The following is a 14,231-nucleotide window of genomic DNA, read 5'->3' as shown; positions in this document are numbered from 1 at the left end:
GTCCGCGGGGGTCAGTCGGCGTCACCCTGTCCGCAGATGCTGGTCCTCTGCAACGGCGCCTACGGCCGGCGTATGGAGCAGATCTGCCGCACGGCTGGCATTGCGTGCGAGACGTTCAACCAGTCGGAGGAGCAGGCGCTGTCACCGGCCGCAGCTGCGCCGCTGCTCGCCGCCGGCCCGCTCTCCGCTGTTGCTATGGTACACTGCGAGACCAGCAGCGGCGTGCTCAACCCTGTGGCTGAGCTGGGGCGACTGGTGCGCCAGCTGCAGCCCGGCGCCGCGTTCATCGTTGACTCGATGAGCGCGTTCGGGGCGGTGCCGCTGGACCTGGAGGCGGCCGGCGTCGACTACCTGGTCAGCTCGGCCAACAAGTGCATCGAGGGCGTGCCCGGCTTCGGATTCGTCATCGCTCGGCTCGAGCGTCTGAAGCAAACCAAAGGTTGGTTTGACAATCCCGGCAGATGTTGTGTTAAGTGCTTTATTCCGCATAATTCTATTTGCGTTCTTACGCTGCGTCTGACGGTCTTCCCTATTGTTTAACGCCACAACTGAGCGCATTCCCCGCTTTCTCACGTCACGTTTGACCTCTGTCCCATTACCTCGCGCTACGTCTGACCGTCTTCCCTGTTATCTCGCGCTGTGTCTGACTGTCTTTTCTACTGTTTCACGTCACGTTTGACCATCTTGTGTTGCGCTACGTTTGGCCGTCTTCCCTGTTGCCTCGCGTCACGGTTGACCTCTGCCGTCTGCCCCGTTGTCTCACGACACGTCTAACTGTTTTCGTTGTTGTCTCACACCACTCTGACCGTCTTCTCTACTGCCTAAAGTCGCGTTTGGGCGTCTTTCGCGTTGTCTCACGCCGAGTCTGACCGTGGCCGCAGGTAACAGCCGCAGCCTCAGCCTGGACCTGTTCGATCAGTGGGCAGGGCTGGAGCGCAGCGGCCAGTTCCGGTTCACGCCGCCCACGCACGCCCTGCTGGCGTTCGACTGCGCGCTGCAGGGGCTGCTGAGCGCCGGCGGCGTGGCCGCGCAGGCGTCCCGCTACCGCGCCAACAACGTCATCGTGAAGCGCGGCCTGCGCCGGCTGGGCTTCCGGCCGCTGGTGCGCGACGGCGACGACTGCTACATCATAACGGTCGTTCCTGTGTCCCACGCACGCAAACTTCTCGTTCACGGAACTGTACCGCCGGCTGTCGGCGCTGGACCAGGTCATCTACCCGGGCAAGGTGACCGACGCAGACTGCTTCCGGATCGGGAACATCGGCGACCTGCACGAGCCGGATATGCACCGGCTGGTGGACTGCGTGGAGACCGTGCTGCGTGACATGCAGGTACCGATCCCGGTCACCTACGGCGACCCGCAGTGAGACCGGCTCTCCAGCACCGCCGTCGTAGGCAGCGTGCCGCACGGAATCCGACCGAGACGTAACACGGCAGAGCGGCGATTAGTGGCGCTTGTATTCCGATAAAGTGGTCGGTGGTGATTGCTGGGGCGCACACGGAGAGCCCGGTACCACGCACCGAGGGTCCGTAAGCAAATTAATTGCACGCGTGTGTACATCCGGCGGCTGGTTTCAGTGTTGAGCAAATGTTAATACAACTGGTGAACATCAGACGTCCCGACGTCTTCGTGTCACTATTACACCATTCATTTGTTCTGTGCCACACGTCAGTAATCAGCACCGGTGGCTGGTACGAGTCCAGAAAAAAATACTAAATGCGTTCAGAGACCTCTCGGCGCCTCGACCGTTAGCACCACAACCAACGCTGTGGCTATAAAAAGATAGCCACAAGAACCGCGAAGACGAGAAGTCTCGAGATTACGTCGACGGCGCTCGCGAGACAGCATTCGCCGCACACGAGGACTTCCAAGCGCACAGCGCCCGCGTCTGGAGCCACTCGGAGCCTGGGCGGCCTCTCCCCACCGACGCCGTCACAGGGACAGCTGGAAGCCAGATCTCGACGAGAACAGAGCGGCTGGCGCTGGCGCCGCCGCCCACATCACAGACTACTCTCACATCGAACAGCCAAACACACGGGCAAACGGACACCGCACTACCTGGGAATCGCATAGCAGGTGGCCGCGGCGGCCTTGGGTGGGGTGTAACTAGCAACCTAAGCCTGGCCGAGGGGGCGGGGGTCTGCCTCCTGTGAGGTGGGCGTAATGTTATACATCAATGGCATAGTTTTACCTCTGGAGCACAATTTCACACATCTGGGGCGTAATGATACGTTGCGACCTCAGAAACACTGGCGTTCCACAGCAACTAATGCACCAGAACACCAAAGTAACGGATGCTCTATCCACGGCATGAAGTGCCCACCATTAGAGAAAACTAGCGTTAGGCAGGTAAGTTCACTGAGTAATGCTTTGACATTGTAAATCTCTAACGCTGACAATGTTCCCCTGCGACAGGGAGGTCAACTATTCATTCGCGTCATGTACGAAACCACGCGTTCAAGAAAATTGCTTGTTTTAGAGCTTCGCACCAAAAAATAATATAACAAAATAAAACCAAGTTTTGCTGTCAAAGGAAAATGGCACACAGCACTAACAACGGGACCTACGGACAGGGCAAAAAGACGCGATCCATGGGCCATGCCTTCTGACTTAGGTGTAGTTTTACACGAACGCCAGCGCACTCATGGATCGGTGCAAGGACCCATCCTCGCCGCCTTCCACCTCCACATACACACACACGGACACACACACCATTTTTAAAACAACATCGTGTCTAAGGATGTTAACGCGGCTACACCCGGGACCGGGGTGGGGCGGCTCGCCGCCGGCTTGTAGCGGCCTCACCAAACCCCCGCGAACGACAATCGAGACTAGGCCTCCACTAGCGTTCATAGCCCAACAGTGCCTCGGCCACGCCGAAGTAGTAGACCATCTGGGCGATGCCGAACAGCGGCGCTATGACGATCATACGACAGGCGCCGCCCTTGAAGAAGGCCCGCACGCCCTCCTGCTTCATGATCTTGCTGGAAACGGAGGGGAAGACCGTGAGCACAGAGGTCATACTTCACCCCAGATCGAAGCGCCTGTTGTGCGACAATCCACCGGCAGCTCAACCATGGGCGACATACGGCAGTCAGACTGAATACAAAGGGCGGCAGTAAAAACTGTCACAAGTATCCACTTAAATGGCGGGCTGTTCTCATCGCACGCGAGATCTCCCTGCTTGCAATCCAAGCACTGCCACGCTTCAAATGCGTCCAATGACTTCAAGCGCCACGACAGCCTCAGCCCAACTATTCTCATGTCATCCTATCGCACAACGCAACCTTGACAAACACGGACAAAACGTCTACAGCCGCCACGAAAGACGGTCACCACGCGTTGGAGAGCCTGCGAGCGAGGCTGTACCCAAATACTTACAATTATAGATCGACATAGCCACGGCGGGGAAGCATGCTGCATTTTGCAGAGCTAAGACAATGAAAACACATTTTATTTAGGCAGCGGGTCTGGAGGGCACCAAGACTGTGCCCAAATACTTGCAACGATAGATCCATAAAGCGCTGGCGGGGAAGCACGTAGCATTTTGCAGAGTTAAGACAATGAAAACGCGGCAATTATTTAGATAGCGGTCTGGGGGGGGGGGGGGGGAAGGGCACCACTCACACGAAAGCATCGGCGATGCCCGAGTACACGGCGTCGCCCTGGCCCTTGTTGATGACCTGCAGCCGGGTCTTCACCACATCGAACGGGTTGACGGCCAGCGCCGACAGCGAGCCGGCGGCGCAGCCGGACAGGAATGAACACCAGAACACCGCCTCGCCTGGCGGCACAGGTCGCGTCAGCGCTACAGCGCCGCCTAATCCTACCTACCTACCTAAAATCCTACCTTGCGTGGCGGCACAGAGCACACAGGTACCGCAGCTTGGCGATACAAGCCGCCGATTACCACACCATCTGGCCAGCCAGCACAGGGCCCGTGTGCGCGACACAGCCTCGCACACAGTCCTGGCGGCGCAGGCCTCGTCAACGCCGAAACACAGTGTCGCCCGACGGCACCGACTATGTGATCACCAGACCACCGTCTGACCAGGCAGTAGACGCCCTGCGAGCACCCTGCTCCTGCACCGCCCCCTGCCCAGAAACAACCGACGACGAGAAGAGAAGCAGAAATGACAGAGCCCACACACGTGAGCTATTGTGCCCCGTAACCCCAGCTGCTGGCAACTTGTCGAAACGGATCGCTCTGGCATGCAACGACCAGAAAGAAGCACATTACAGTGGGGAAACACTATATCGGGACTCCCGTCAGAGCCACGAGGGCAAACGACAACATACCTGTTGCATTGAACAAACACTTCTTGGAAAGCAGAGACATTAATCATAAACGCATGTGACCCATTCCTCGACAAAGCCACCGGCGGGCGGGCCGACGCTATACCTCGCGCTTCAGGCTTCGAAGATATTACCTCCATCAAGCTGGATTATGCCCGGATCGTACCGTCTCATTTTAAGAAAAACCGAGGTAATGCAACGGTCGGCGACCGGCCTATAGCGTTCTTGGCGTTTCGGAGACAACCAAGCAAGGGTGGCTCTGGTGGCCTGCATCTCAAAGGTAAACCAGAACAGCAAATTAGACATTGCTGAACTCGCAAAAAGCCTGTGTATCTCTTGACTCAATCATATATGTTTTCACGTTTATTGCTTAATCCCTTCGCGAGCTTGTCACGCAATGTACTTCCACCTTCGGGGCACACAATATGTCATTTTTAAACGACAAATAGGGTGGAAGGCGAGGGTCAAGAAACTGTGTTTTTTTTCGTGCTTGTAGTTTACATTTGAAGTTCGGAGTCCAAGGCCAATTGTGAGCCGATGTGACATACCATTAAGTTCATGTCGTTCAACCCGCAAGACAATGGACTGAGTTGCGCACACCTGAACATCTTTTAACTTGCAAAGATCCCTTGCGTCAAATTCATTCTGTCAGTAAATTAAGCTGTGTGAGCGTTCATTAAAACAGGCCCGGTAAATCTAGGTCCAGACGTGTTGTTGGCTCTCTGGTGTAATCACAGTAGCCTTTACCAACGAATATTCAAAATAAACATTGGTAATCAGCATTTCAGGACGAAGACCATTAAAAAAGATGTGATGACACTACGACATTAAAAACACTATGCTCGCACTCACAACGTGTTTCGGTGTTCGCATCTCGCATGTCGAAGACAAACTGATGTGGTCTTATTTCACCGACAGCGTTGAAGGTGTGTTTACATCCTGCGACGCACGAGTTAAAGACTGCCCGGATCACGACAGCGCTTCAACAGCTTGTGAGCTGGACGCCACTGAAGTGGCCTGACGCATCCAGCCAACTCGGCCGCAGCGGACTCAGGCGGGCCGGCCCACTCGGCCGCAGTTGACTCAGGCGGGGCCGGCCCACTCGGCCGCAGCGGACTCAGGCGGGCCGGCCCACTCGGCCGCAGCGGACTCAGGCGGGCCGGCCCACTCGGCCGCAGCGGACTCAGGCGGGCCGGCCCACTCGGCCGCAGCGGACTCAGGTGGGCCGGCCCACTCGGCCGCAGCGGACTCAGACGGGCCGGCCCACTCGGCCGCAGCGGATTCAGGCGGGCCGGTCCACTCGGCCGCAGCGGACTCAGGCGGGCCGGCCCACTCGGCCACAGCGGATTCAGGCGGGCCGGCCCACTCGGCCGCAGCGGACTCAGGCGGGCCGGCCCACTTGGCCGCAGCGGACTCAGGCGGGCCGGCCCACCCGGCCGCAGCGGACTCGGGCGAGCCCACCCGGCCGCAGCGGACTCGGGCGAGCCGGTGTCGTCACCGCAGTTACCTGAGCCGTCACCCTTGCGCGGTCCCAGCGCATTCAGGTGGGCGAACAGCGGGAAGTAGACGCAGCTGAAGGAGACGTCCCTGAGCATGGTGGCGGCCGTGCCCCGATACAGGCCGGTGATACCGCGCGTGCGCAGCAGGTCTAGCGTGATCTGACGCGCCGAGACGCGCGGCGGCCGCCTCGCCCTTCCCGGCTGTGGGGCGCGCAGGGCTGTGTCACAAGGGAGAGCGAAAGGGGATCAAGATATGAGGAGGAGACGGCGAGGGAGGGGAAGGTAAGGGGAGGGAGAGAGGGAGAGGAAAAGGGAGAGAGACAGGGAAAGGGACAGGGAGGGGAGAGGGAGAGAGTGAGGGAGAGGGAGAGGAGGGGAAGAGGGGAGAGGGAGAGGGAGAGGGAGAGGGAGAGGGGGAAGGAGAGGAAGGGGAAGGGGAAGGGGGAGTGGGAGAGGGAGAAGGAGACGGAGAAGGAGACGGAGAAGGAGAGGGAGAAGGAGAGGGAGAGGAAGAGTGAGAGGAAGATGGAGAGGGAGAAAAAAGCCAGAAGAAGAGGGAGATGGAGAGGTACAGGGAGAAGGAGAGGGGAGGGAGAGTGAGAGATAGAGGGAAGGGAGAACGAGAGGGAGATGGAGAGAAAGGAATGAGGGAAGTAGAGAGGCAGGGCAGTTTGGGGGGGGGGGGGGGAGTACGCAGGGAGAGCGAAAGCCGTACACAGCTCTGTCAGCCGCTTCTACCGGCTGACTGCAGTGTGAAGGGCATCGCACATGATTATTGGTAGCGGTGCACGAAGACGACACAAAGAGCACCTTGATTGAGGATTCAGACGTTAGGGTGAACTTGGCTGGGTGCCCTTAGTTTGAGTACAGCTAGGCCTGCCACACGTCTAGGGCGCCAACAGTATAAGTTAACAGGGTTCCAGTGACCTACGATATACGAGGGGTGCTACCATGTCACACAATATCAAGCCAGCACATCATTGCCGACCGCGCCCCGGTCCACCCGGCGCACTCACACACAGGCCCCCGCCAGCTGCCCGCCTGTGATCAGCCACTGGTCAGCCCCAATCCCCACTCCGGCGGGTCCCACGAGGCGCTGGCTCCCCGCACTGACCGGCCTTGGCCATGGCGGCGACGCGTCCCGAGTCCTGCAACTGGATCTTCAGCAGCTCCATTGGCGTGGTCACGATGATCTGGCAGAAGCCGGCACTGCCACCGGCCGCCATCTCTCGCAGCAGCGTCAGCTTCCTGCGGCACGCGACAAAGGCTTGATTCACCACAACGCGCGCCATGGGCTCGGTTCACTACGACAACACACGAAACGGGCTCCGATTCATTACGACAACGCACGACACGGGCTCGGTTCGCTAAGACAGCGCGCGACACGGGCTCGGTTCGCTACGACAGCGCACGCCATGGGCTCGGTTCATTACGATAGCGCACGGCGCCGTGTCGGCAGCCCTACCTCGGCGACACATTTGTCAGTCATGTGCGGCGGCGTGACGCTCGCGAGGACTGATGCCCGCAGCGATCAGGCCCCGGCTACCGGCTGCGCACAGGTGTGTTGTGACTGGCGCCTGTGTATCGGCGGCCCGTACGTGACCTGCCGCACGCAGCAGGCTGTCCGTACTGAGCCCCGCTTGTAGCGTATCGGTGGGCTGCCACCGGCTCCGGCTGCTAGCACTGACCCCTGTTTGTTGGCGTATCGGTAGCGGAAGAAGTCGTTGGCCGCCAGCTTAATGGCCTTCTCGGGCGTGATGAGCACGATGTTGACGGCTGAGCCGCGGTACATGCCGAAGTAGCCCTCGGCCCGGTACGTCTTCTTAAAGCAATCGAACCTGGCGACAACACGCAACCGGCAGTTGCACAGACGCCACGCGGCTTCCACTGAAAACTTAAGTCAGCAATCGTACTTTTAATATGCATATAACCATTTATATAGCCACTCAAGTACAGAAAACGGGCCACGGAAAAAGATGGTGAATAATATGTGAACACGCCGTTTAATACGTTATTCTGATACCAATGTACTAATAAGTTACTTGTGCAGATACATATTACATGCTCCAAATTTGTTTCCGATTAAGACGAGCAGCCACGGTCCTGTATTAGCAGCCAGTACATTTCACCGTGTTATATACGCTGCAGGAAGTAGGGCTTACATTGAGTTGTACATTCGCTCTCCATTTGGGCCAATTTTTTGGTTTTGCAGCCGTGTCTTGACTAAGTCCAGCGGGAAGACACAGGTGACACCAATGATGCCAGCAATGCCTCCATTGACTATCTTTGGTACCAACCTGGGAAAATCATTCATGGTGTGAGGCAACATATCGGGACAGAGCTGGATACGACATAACGAACCCACAACAACAAAACATCAATACAAAAGAGACGCACAGGCAGCACCACCAGCAGCAGCAGCAGACTTCTCCACGAATACTGCTCGCAAGATATGGCCACCTAGCAGTTCAAGCCAGCATTCTGAACAACCAAACAATCTTAATCTGAGGTACTTGTTAAAGCATTTGTGAGGAACGTTTTACATGTAAAATGTCTAAAAATTATGTTGCTGATATTCGTTTCGATAGAGGCATGCAGAAAAACAGCAACACATCGATCTCTTCTTTTTTAGCCTGAGGCAGTCTTAAAAGTGTAGGGCTTCTATGCTGAACAACATCCATAGAAATTGGTCTCCCATCCAGACATAAAGTGAATATCTGACTGATGTGGCAGAGAACGCACAGGTGACAACATAAGGATACACACGTATTTAAACTGCTGGTGCGCAGTGATGTCGTCGTCATCGTCATTGGGGCTTTACCATGCACTCGCTACTGAGGCCGTATGGCGTCGCCTGCCTCACCCTGGCAGGAAGAGCGGGCACCACGAGGAATCGAACCCCCGTACCTCTGGCTTCCCGAGCGCACAGTGGTTAACGCAGACGCGTTAACCACCCCACTATCTGCACCCTGCACGAAGCGAGGTACATACAAGCGGTTTTGCCTCGTCCGCTGCGCAAAGAAACTACATCAGTATCACCGGTGGGCGCCGCCTTCAACGACACCATAGATCACATATCAGGAGCGTTACATGCATCCCCGTTCCATTTCCAATGTGTCTACTATTCAGAGTCCACCCGGCCCATTAATCGCGTGGCGCTATACAGGCACTCGGGATATAACAAGACTTCACCGTCGCCGGGAATCAGCTGTCTTCAGCAAACGTGGATCAACAACTCATCACTGCCCAACTAATGCAGTATGTTCTCAACAGCTGACTTTGCACAGCTTATTTTTCCAATACTGGCGCTACGAAGGTAAAATGCTGGCAAAATGTGGCAAACGCGAGTGAGTGTGTGCAATTGCTTTGCCCTTTCTGGCACGCTGGCGCTGGCTCCGATGGGCGCTGCCGGGCACCTGTCCGAGCGAGATGCGCGCTGCCATCAGGCTGCTATGTTTGTTTGTCAGACAACGTAGCTGTTGGCGGAGAACCAGCACGCCGCGCTTCCGGGTGAGCACGGCGGCCTGTCAGGGAGCCATTCTGTTTCCACACCTTACGATTGTTCTCCTCAAATTGTGCATACATCAGCCGAACGCCCGTGCGCTGGGAGCGCGACTCCACAGCCCCACGTGGCGTGCGCTGGGAGCGTGACTCTGCAGCCCCACGTGCCCGTGCGCTGGGAGTGTAACTCTGCAGTCCCACGTGCCCGTGCGCTGGGAGCGCGACTCCACAGCCCCACGGGACTGTGCGCTGGGAGCGTGACTTCACAGCCCCACATGCCCGGGCGCTGGGAGCGCGACTCCGCGGCCCCACGTGGCGTGCGCTGGGAGCGTGACTCTGCAGCCCCACGTGCCCGTGCGCTGGGAGTGTAACTCTGCAGTCCCACGTGCCCGTGCGCTGGGAGCGCGACTCCACAGCCCCACGGGACTGTGCGCTGGGAGCGTGACTTCACAGCCCCACATGCCCGGGCGCTGGGAGCGCGACTCTGCGGTCCCACATGCCCGTGCGCTGGGAGCGTGACTTCACGGCCCCACATGCCCGTGCGCTGGGAGCGTGACTCTGCGGCCCCACATGCCCGTGCGCTGGGAGCGTGACTCTGCGGCCCCACATGCCCGTGCGCTGGGAGCGTGACTCTGCAGCCCCACGCGCCCGTGCGCTGGGAGTGTGACTTCACGGCCCCACATGCAAGTGCGCTGGGAGCGCGACTCCACAGCCCCACGTGCCAGTGCGCTGGGAGTGTGACTCTGCAGTCCCACGTGCCCGGGCGCTGGGAGCGTGACTCTGCAGCCCCACGTGCCCGTGCGCTGGGAGCGTGACTTCACGGCCCCACATGCCCGTGCGCTGGGAGCGTGACTCTGCGGCCCCACGCGCCAGTGCGCTGGGAGCGTGACTCTGCGGCCCCACGTGCCCGTGCGCTGGGGGTGCAACTCCACGGCCCCCACATATCTGACAGTGCCCTGAGAGCGCGACTCCACGGCTCGCACGTACTCGTGGTGGGCTATACTGAAGTCCCCTAATCCTTGCCAGCAATGCACAGCAGCACAGACATCTGCTGAGCGCTCTGGAAGGCTTCATGAAAAGAAGCGACCGGAATTTGTTCAGTTGCTCAGCTAAAACAAGGTATCTGCTATATGTTCGGGGTAGTCGTATCAGACACCAGGCGGCACCATATCGTGATCAGCACTGGTCGGCGTGCGCTCAGTCCCGGCTTCTGACCATTGTGGTCAATCTATGCAGACGCACAGCTCAGCCAAACGCGCAGCGCCCCCTATGTATTAACACCGCCCGGCATTCTGAGCTTCATCTGCGAACGGCAAGGCGTTCGTGTGCAGTTGTGACACCCCCTTTTCTTTTGTTAGCAGTGCCACTGTTGCCGAACGCATAGCTGACGTGGAGCGCAAGGCAGCCTGGCAGGCACGGTCGGTTGGCCGTGGTGGGCGCAGCGCAGCACCCTCCACGGTCCTGCGTGCTCCACGCGGACCTCGAGCTGCAGGCTCGCCCCCGTTCCGTCGTTTGTTTCGCCCTTGCCGTCGCTCGTGACGAATCTTGCTCAAGGTTTTAACATTGCTGGTCTCCGACCCGGACGCTCTGGCGGGGGGTGTTGTTGGGTCGAGTTTTTCGCTGTGAGATTGTGACCTGGCAGATGGTGGCGAGCGCGCTCTGCGGAAACCCGGACCATGGCAGGATGGCTCGAGAAAGACCAAGCCGCGGTGCCAGCAGATTGCTCCGCCGACTTTTGCCGAGCCCAGATCCCACAGCGGATATTTGTTCACATGTTTTGTGTGGGCGATCAGGTTTGGTGTTGTTATTCTGCGTCCCTGCTGTTTGCGCGCAATGAGTTGTCCCGTTAGGTGCTCGATGTAATGATGATGGTAGGTCAGGCTTCATAACAAATATTTCCACTAGTCGAACACATTCCCCACAACACAGCTAAGTGACCAAGATCATCAAAACATTATGAAAGTGCTGTAAACACGCTAAGAGACGAACTGTAATCATAGGCGTTTAGGGGTGTGCGTCCCACGGGCTGCCACGACCATTTAGACGCCACCAGCAGATAAGAAGATCCCTTGACACATCGCCCAAATGACAGGTTTTTCGTTTCCGATACGTACCGCGTTTTTATGCTGGTATTTAACTTTTCTGCTGCGCGTTTCCGCCCCATTCGTCCAAGTCGCTCCCTGGCTCAATGCTACCACTGGCTGTATGCATCCATGTAATTATGAATGAAACATCTACCACTGCAATCAAAGACCACCTTCTGTTCTGCAAAATACCTAAAACATGAAGAAATGCCTGCTATTCTTGAATGATTTCAAATTCACATGACAGACTTTAAAGGAACAGGATGTGTTCACAATTTATGGGATGGGCAAATTCACCATCGCTTCCTCCATACAAGCCCACGTTCCCAGCTCTACCACACAACTGCTGTCATCTTGCATGACTTGGGTTTCTGACTTGCTTCAGCCTCTGGATCTACACCTGTGTTCGAACTAAAACGACTACAACATAAAATGCTGCATGCATCCATCTGCTGTGTTAGCACCATATCAAACGCCCCCAGCAATGGTCCATACTTGTGCACATCTGAACGGATGCCGAGCATCGAATTTGCCCTGCTGTGAATGTCACGGTAACCTAGCGAGCCTCTCACTGATGCCATTAACACACAAAATCTTTACAACATCAGTAATATAATAAGGCATTCAGCTTGCTCCGCATATGCCGGGCCAGGCTAAAACAACTGATAATGACCGGTGTGGCCTGGCTACCCAGGCATGAGAGACAAAAACAACACAGTGCCTAGTTGGCAGCTCACGCAAACTGCCTGGGCTTGATACATTTGTGTTGTCTAGGAACATGGCTGCATCAGAACCACGATGTCAAGCTGAAAACAAAGCCGAAGCTGGCGGCCTCAAGGCTTAAAGCTGCAATGCTGTATAAGTCTGAAGTTAAGGCTTCAGACTTAGGAAACAAGAAGCCAAAGCCAATCTTTTTCATTCAAAATCAGTAGGTCAAAGCCAAAGCTAAATCCAGTGCCTCATGTTTTTTTTATCCAGCAAGACTATTTATTTTTGCATCCACTTAAGTTGCATGGAATCAGGAAATATGTTACAGGTGTCACAGAGAGATTGAGATCCCAAATTAGCATGATGGATGCAACTTTTCAGGCCACTGTCCTGGTCTAGTGTTAGTATGTGCACAATGCTTCAGATAATAAGTTCTTCAAGATCCCCAGGTGTTGAAGAACCATCCATCAAGTAAAATGATGACACATCACTTACACATGTCCATAATATACATTGTGTATATATGTATATGTGTATGTATGTATGTATGTATATATATATATATGTATATATATATATATATATATATATATATATATATATATATATATCACAATAAATATCATGTGTACATTACAAATGGCTAACATTTCTCTGGCCCTCTAACAAAGGGTGCAATAACTTACTTGAAATGCTTAGGAGCTTCACTAGCTTTTCCTGCTGTCATGTTGCTGGATTAGATGGCCAGAGCTTAATAAAAGAAGCAAAAGTCTGAAACAAGCACATTCACATTATAGTGGGTCATCCCGACTTTTCATCATGCCATAACAGAACACCTAACAGCTTTATTGATACAATTCCCAGTTTTGTGAGTGTCTGGTACCCATCATAGGAAATAGTGTCCAGTGGAAATAGCACCTGCTGACTATATCATGCCATAGGCTTAAAGATGCATAAATACATGGAATTCTGCCCAAATAAATTTATTTTGTTTTGTCAAATCATGGCCAATTAAGAACTTAAGTGATCCGAAGTCAGAGCCGGTTTGGAATTACTGCTCATCTGGTGGCTTGGAACTATGTTGCACAGATCAGTAATGATGTGGCTTAGTACAGGGGGTGATATTTAGGGGACATTCAATAATAACACAACAGTAATGTTGATATATATATATATATATATATATATATATATATGTTTATATATATATATATATATATATATATATGTATATATATATAAACATATATATATAAGGGGTAGGGTGCAGTTTCACGTAACTGGTAAGGGGAAGGGGAGGGAAATGAACGGCAAAAAATAATTGCCTCCAAAAATACGGGTGGGGCTGATGTCAACTGAAAAAGAATTTCTGGCTGCCAGGCAGGTAAATAGACCAGACAGGTAGGGTGGGAGACCAATGGAAGGCCCCAGGAATGTAAAGGCTACAAACCTGCTTAAAACTGCTTAAAAAGCATGGTCCATAGCACCCAATATCATCAATGATGTTCTGACCACGGGCTCAAGCCCCACTTCCCATGTTTCAGTGTGACTGGCGTAAGCATCGCACTTGGTAAAGCGGCCTAGACAAACTGGATCTAGTACGCAAGCCATGCGACACGACCATCATTAAAAGTGGCACATTTATAAATGACTCAGATAACGTCGGACCTATAAGCCCTATAATGGCAATTAATACCGCTTCTCCCCTTACCACGCCCCCATCAACCCTTCACCCGACGCAAAAATTTACGGTGCGTTTGACAGCTAACTATGCGAGGATAGTGGGGTCGGGAGTTCGACAGATGACGTCACAAAACCACTGCCCGTCTGGTGATATGTCGTGTCAGGATGCACTCAAAGCGCACCCAAAATGTTGTATTCCATGAGACGTCACGTAGAATGCCTGAACAACGTGTTTGCATTGCGGCTTCTCTCTGTTTATATCTTCGCATCTGTCGTGACAATAATTGCGCGTGCAACGAATTCATGTTTTTGTTTGCAGATACTAGGAAAGCTCTCACGAATGTGAACTGTAAATTACGTTTTTGGAACGTATACACCCCTTTTTATCACTCATGGTCGGTCCTGCAAACACAAATTGGCCTGTTTTAAATTAAGTCTGTTGCACCATTTCTGTCCCAC

General features: G+C 54.7%; 2 protein-coding genes across 2 annotated transcripts; one reads left to right on the top strand and one right to left on the bottom strand.

The window, feature by feature from the left end:
* The first annotated feature begins 36 nt into the window (after positions 1 to 36).
* LOC119099025 (2-aminoethylphosphonate--pyruvate transaminase-like) lies at positions 37 to 1,367 on the top strand. The gene is made up of 3 exons (XM_037222075.1): positions 37 to 439; positions 882 to 1,135; positions 1,209 to 1,367. The coding sequence occupies exons 1-3, from the start codon at positions 37 to 39 to the stop codon at positions 1,365 to 1,367; spliced, it is 816 nt and encodes a 271-aa protein (XP_037077970.1).
* A 73-nt stretch (positions 1,368 to 1,440) lies between these two features.
* LOC119109418 (mitochondrial glutamate carrier 1) lies at positions 1,441 to 13,858 on the bottom strand. The gene is made up of 8 exons (XM_037233035.1): positions 13,801 to 13,858; positions 12,776 to 12,860; positions 7,959 to 8,093; positions 7,485 to 7,634; positions 6,907 to 7,044; positions 5,805 to 5,983; positions 3,629 to 3,785; positions 1,441 to 2,985 (listed from the first exon to the last, which is right to left on the bottom strand). The coding sequence occupies exons 2-8, from the start codon at positions 12,814 to 12,816 to the stop codon at positions 2,844 to 2,846; spliced, it is 942 nt and encodes a 313-aa protein (XP_037088930.1). The 5' UTR covers positions 12,817 to 12,860; positions 13,801 to 13,858; the 3' UTR covers positions 1,441 to 2,843.
* Positions 13,859 to 14,231: the final 373 nt, after the last annotated feature.

This window comes from Pollicipes pollicipes, unplaced genomic scaffold (genome assembly GCF_011947565.3).
Source record: "Pollicipes pollicipes isolate AB1234 unplaced genomic scaffold, Ppol_2.1 Scaffold_2555;HRSCAF=2994_pilon_pilon_pilon, whole genome shotgun sequence".
Classification (NCBI taxonomy): Eukaryota; Metazoa; Arthropoda; class Thecostraca; order Pollicipedomorpha; family Pollicipedidae; genus Pollicipes; species Pollicipes pollicipes.
This window is presented reverse-complemented; position numbering and strand designations above follow the sequence as displayed.

What these genes read in the sequence shown, in the direction of transcription:
- LOC119099025 (XM_037222075.1), top strand. Translation starts at nt 37, where the DNA reads ATGCTGGTCCTCTGCAACGGCGCCTACGGCCGGCGTATGGAGCAGATC. An exon ending in GCGTCTGAAGCAAACCAAAG is followed by an intron (nt 440 to 881) that starts GTTGGTTTGACA and finishes CCGTGGCCGCAG; the next exon opens with GTAACAGCCGCAGCCTCAGC. An exon ending in ACGACTGCTACATCATAACG is followed by an intron (nt 1,136 to 1,208) that starts GTCGTTCCTGTG and finishes GCGCTGGACCAG; the next exon opens with GTCATCTACCCGGGCAAGGT.
- LOC119109418 (XM_037233035.1), bottom strand. Translation starts at nt 12,816, where the DNA reads ATGACAGCAGGAAAAGCTAGTGAAGCTCCTAAGCATTTCAA. An exon ending in CGATACGCCAACAAACAGGG is followed by an intron (nt 7,045 to 7,484) that starts GTCAGTGCTAGC and finishes CGCGTGCCGCAG; the next exon opens with GAAGCTGACGCTGCTGCGAG. An exon ending in GGCATCGCCGATGCTTTCGT is followed by an intron (nt 2,986 to 3,628) that starts GTGAGTGGTGCC and finishes CTCCGTTTCCAG; the next exon opens with CAAGATCATGAAGCAGGAGG.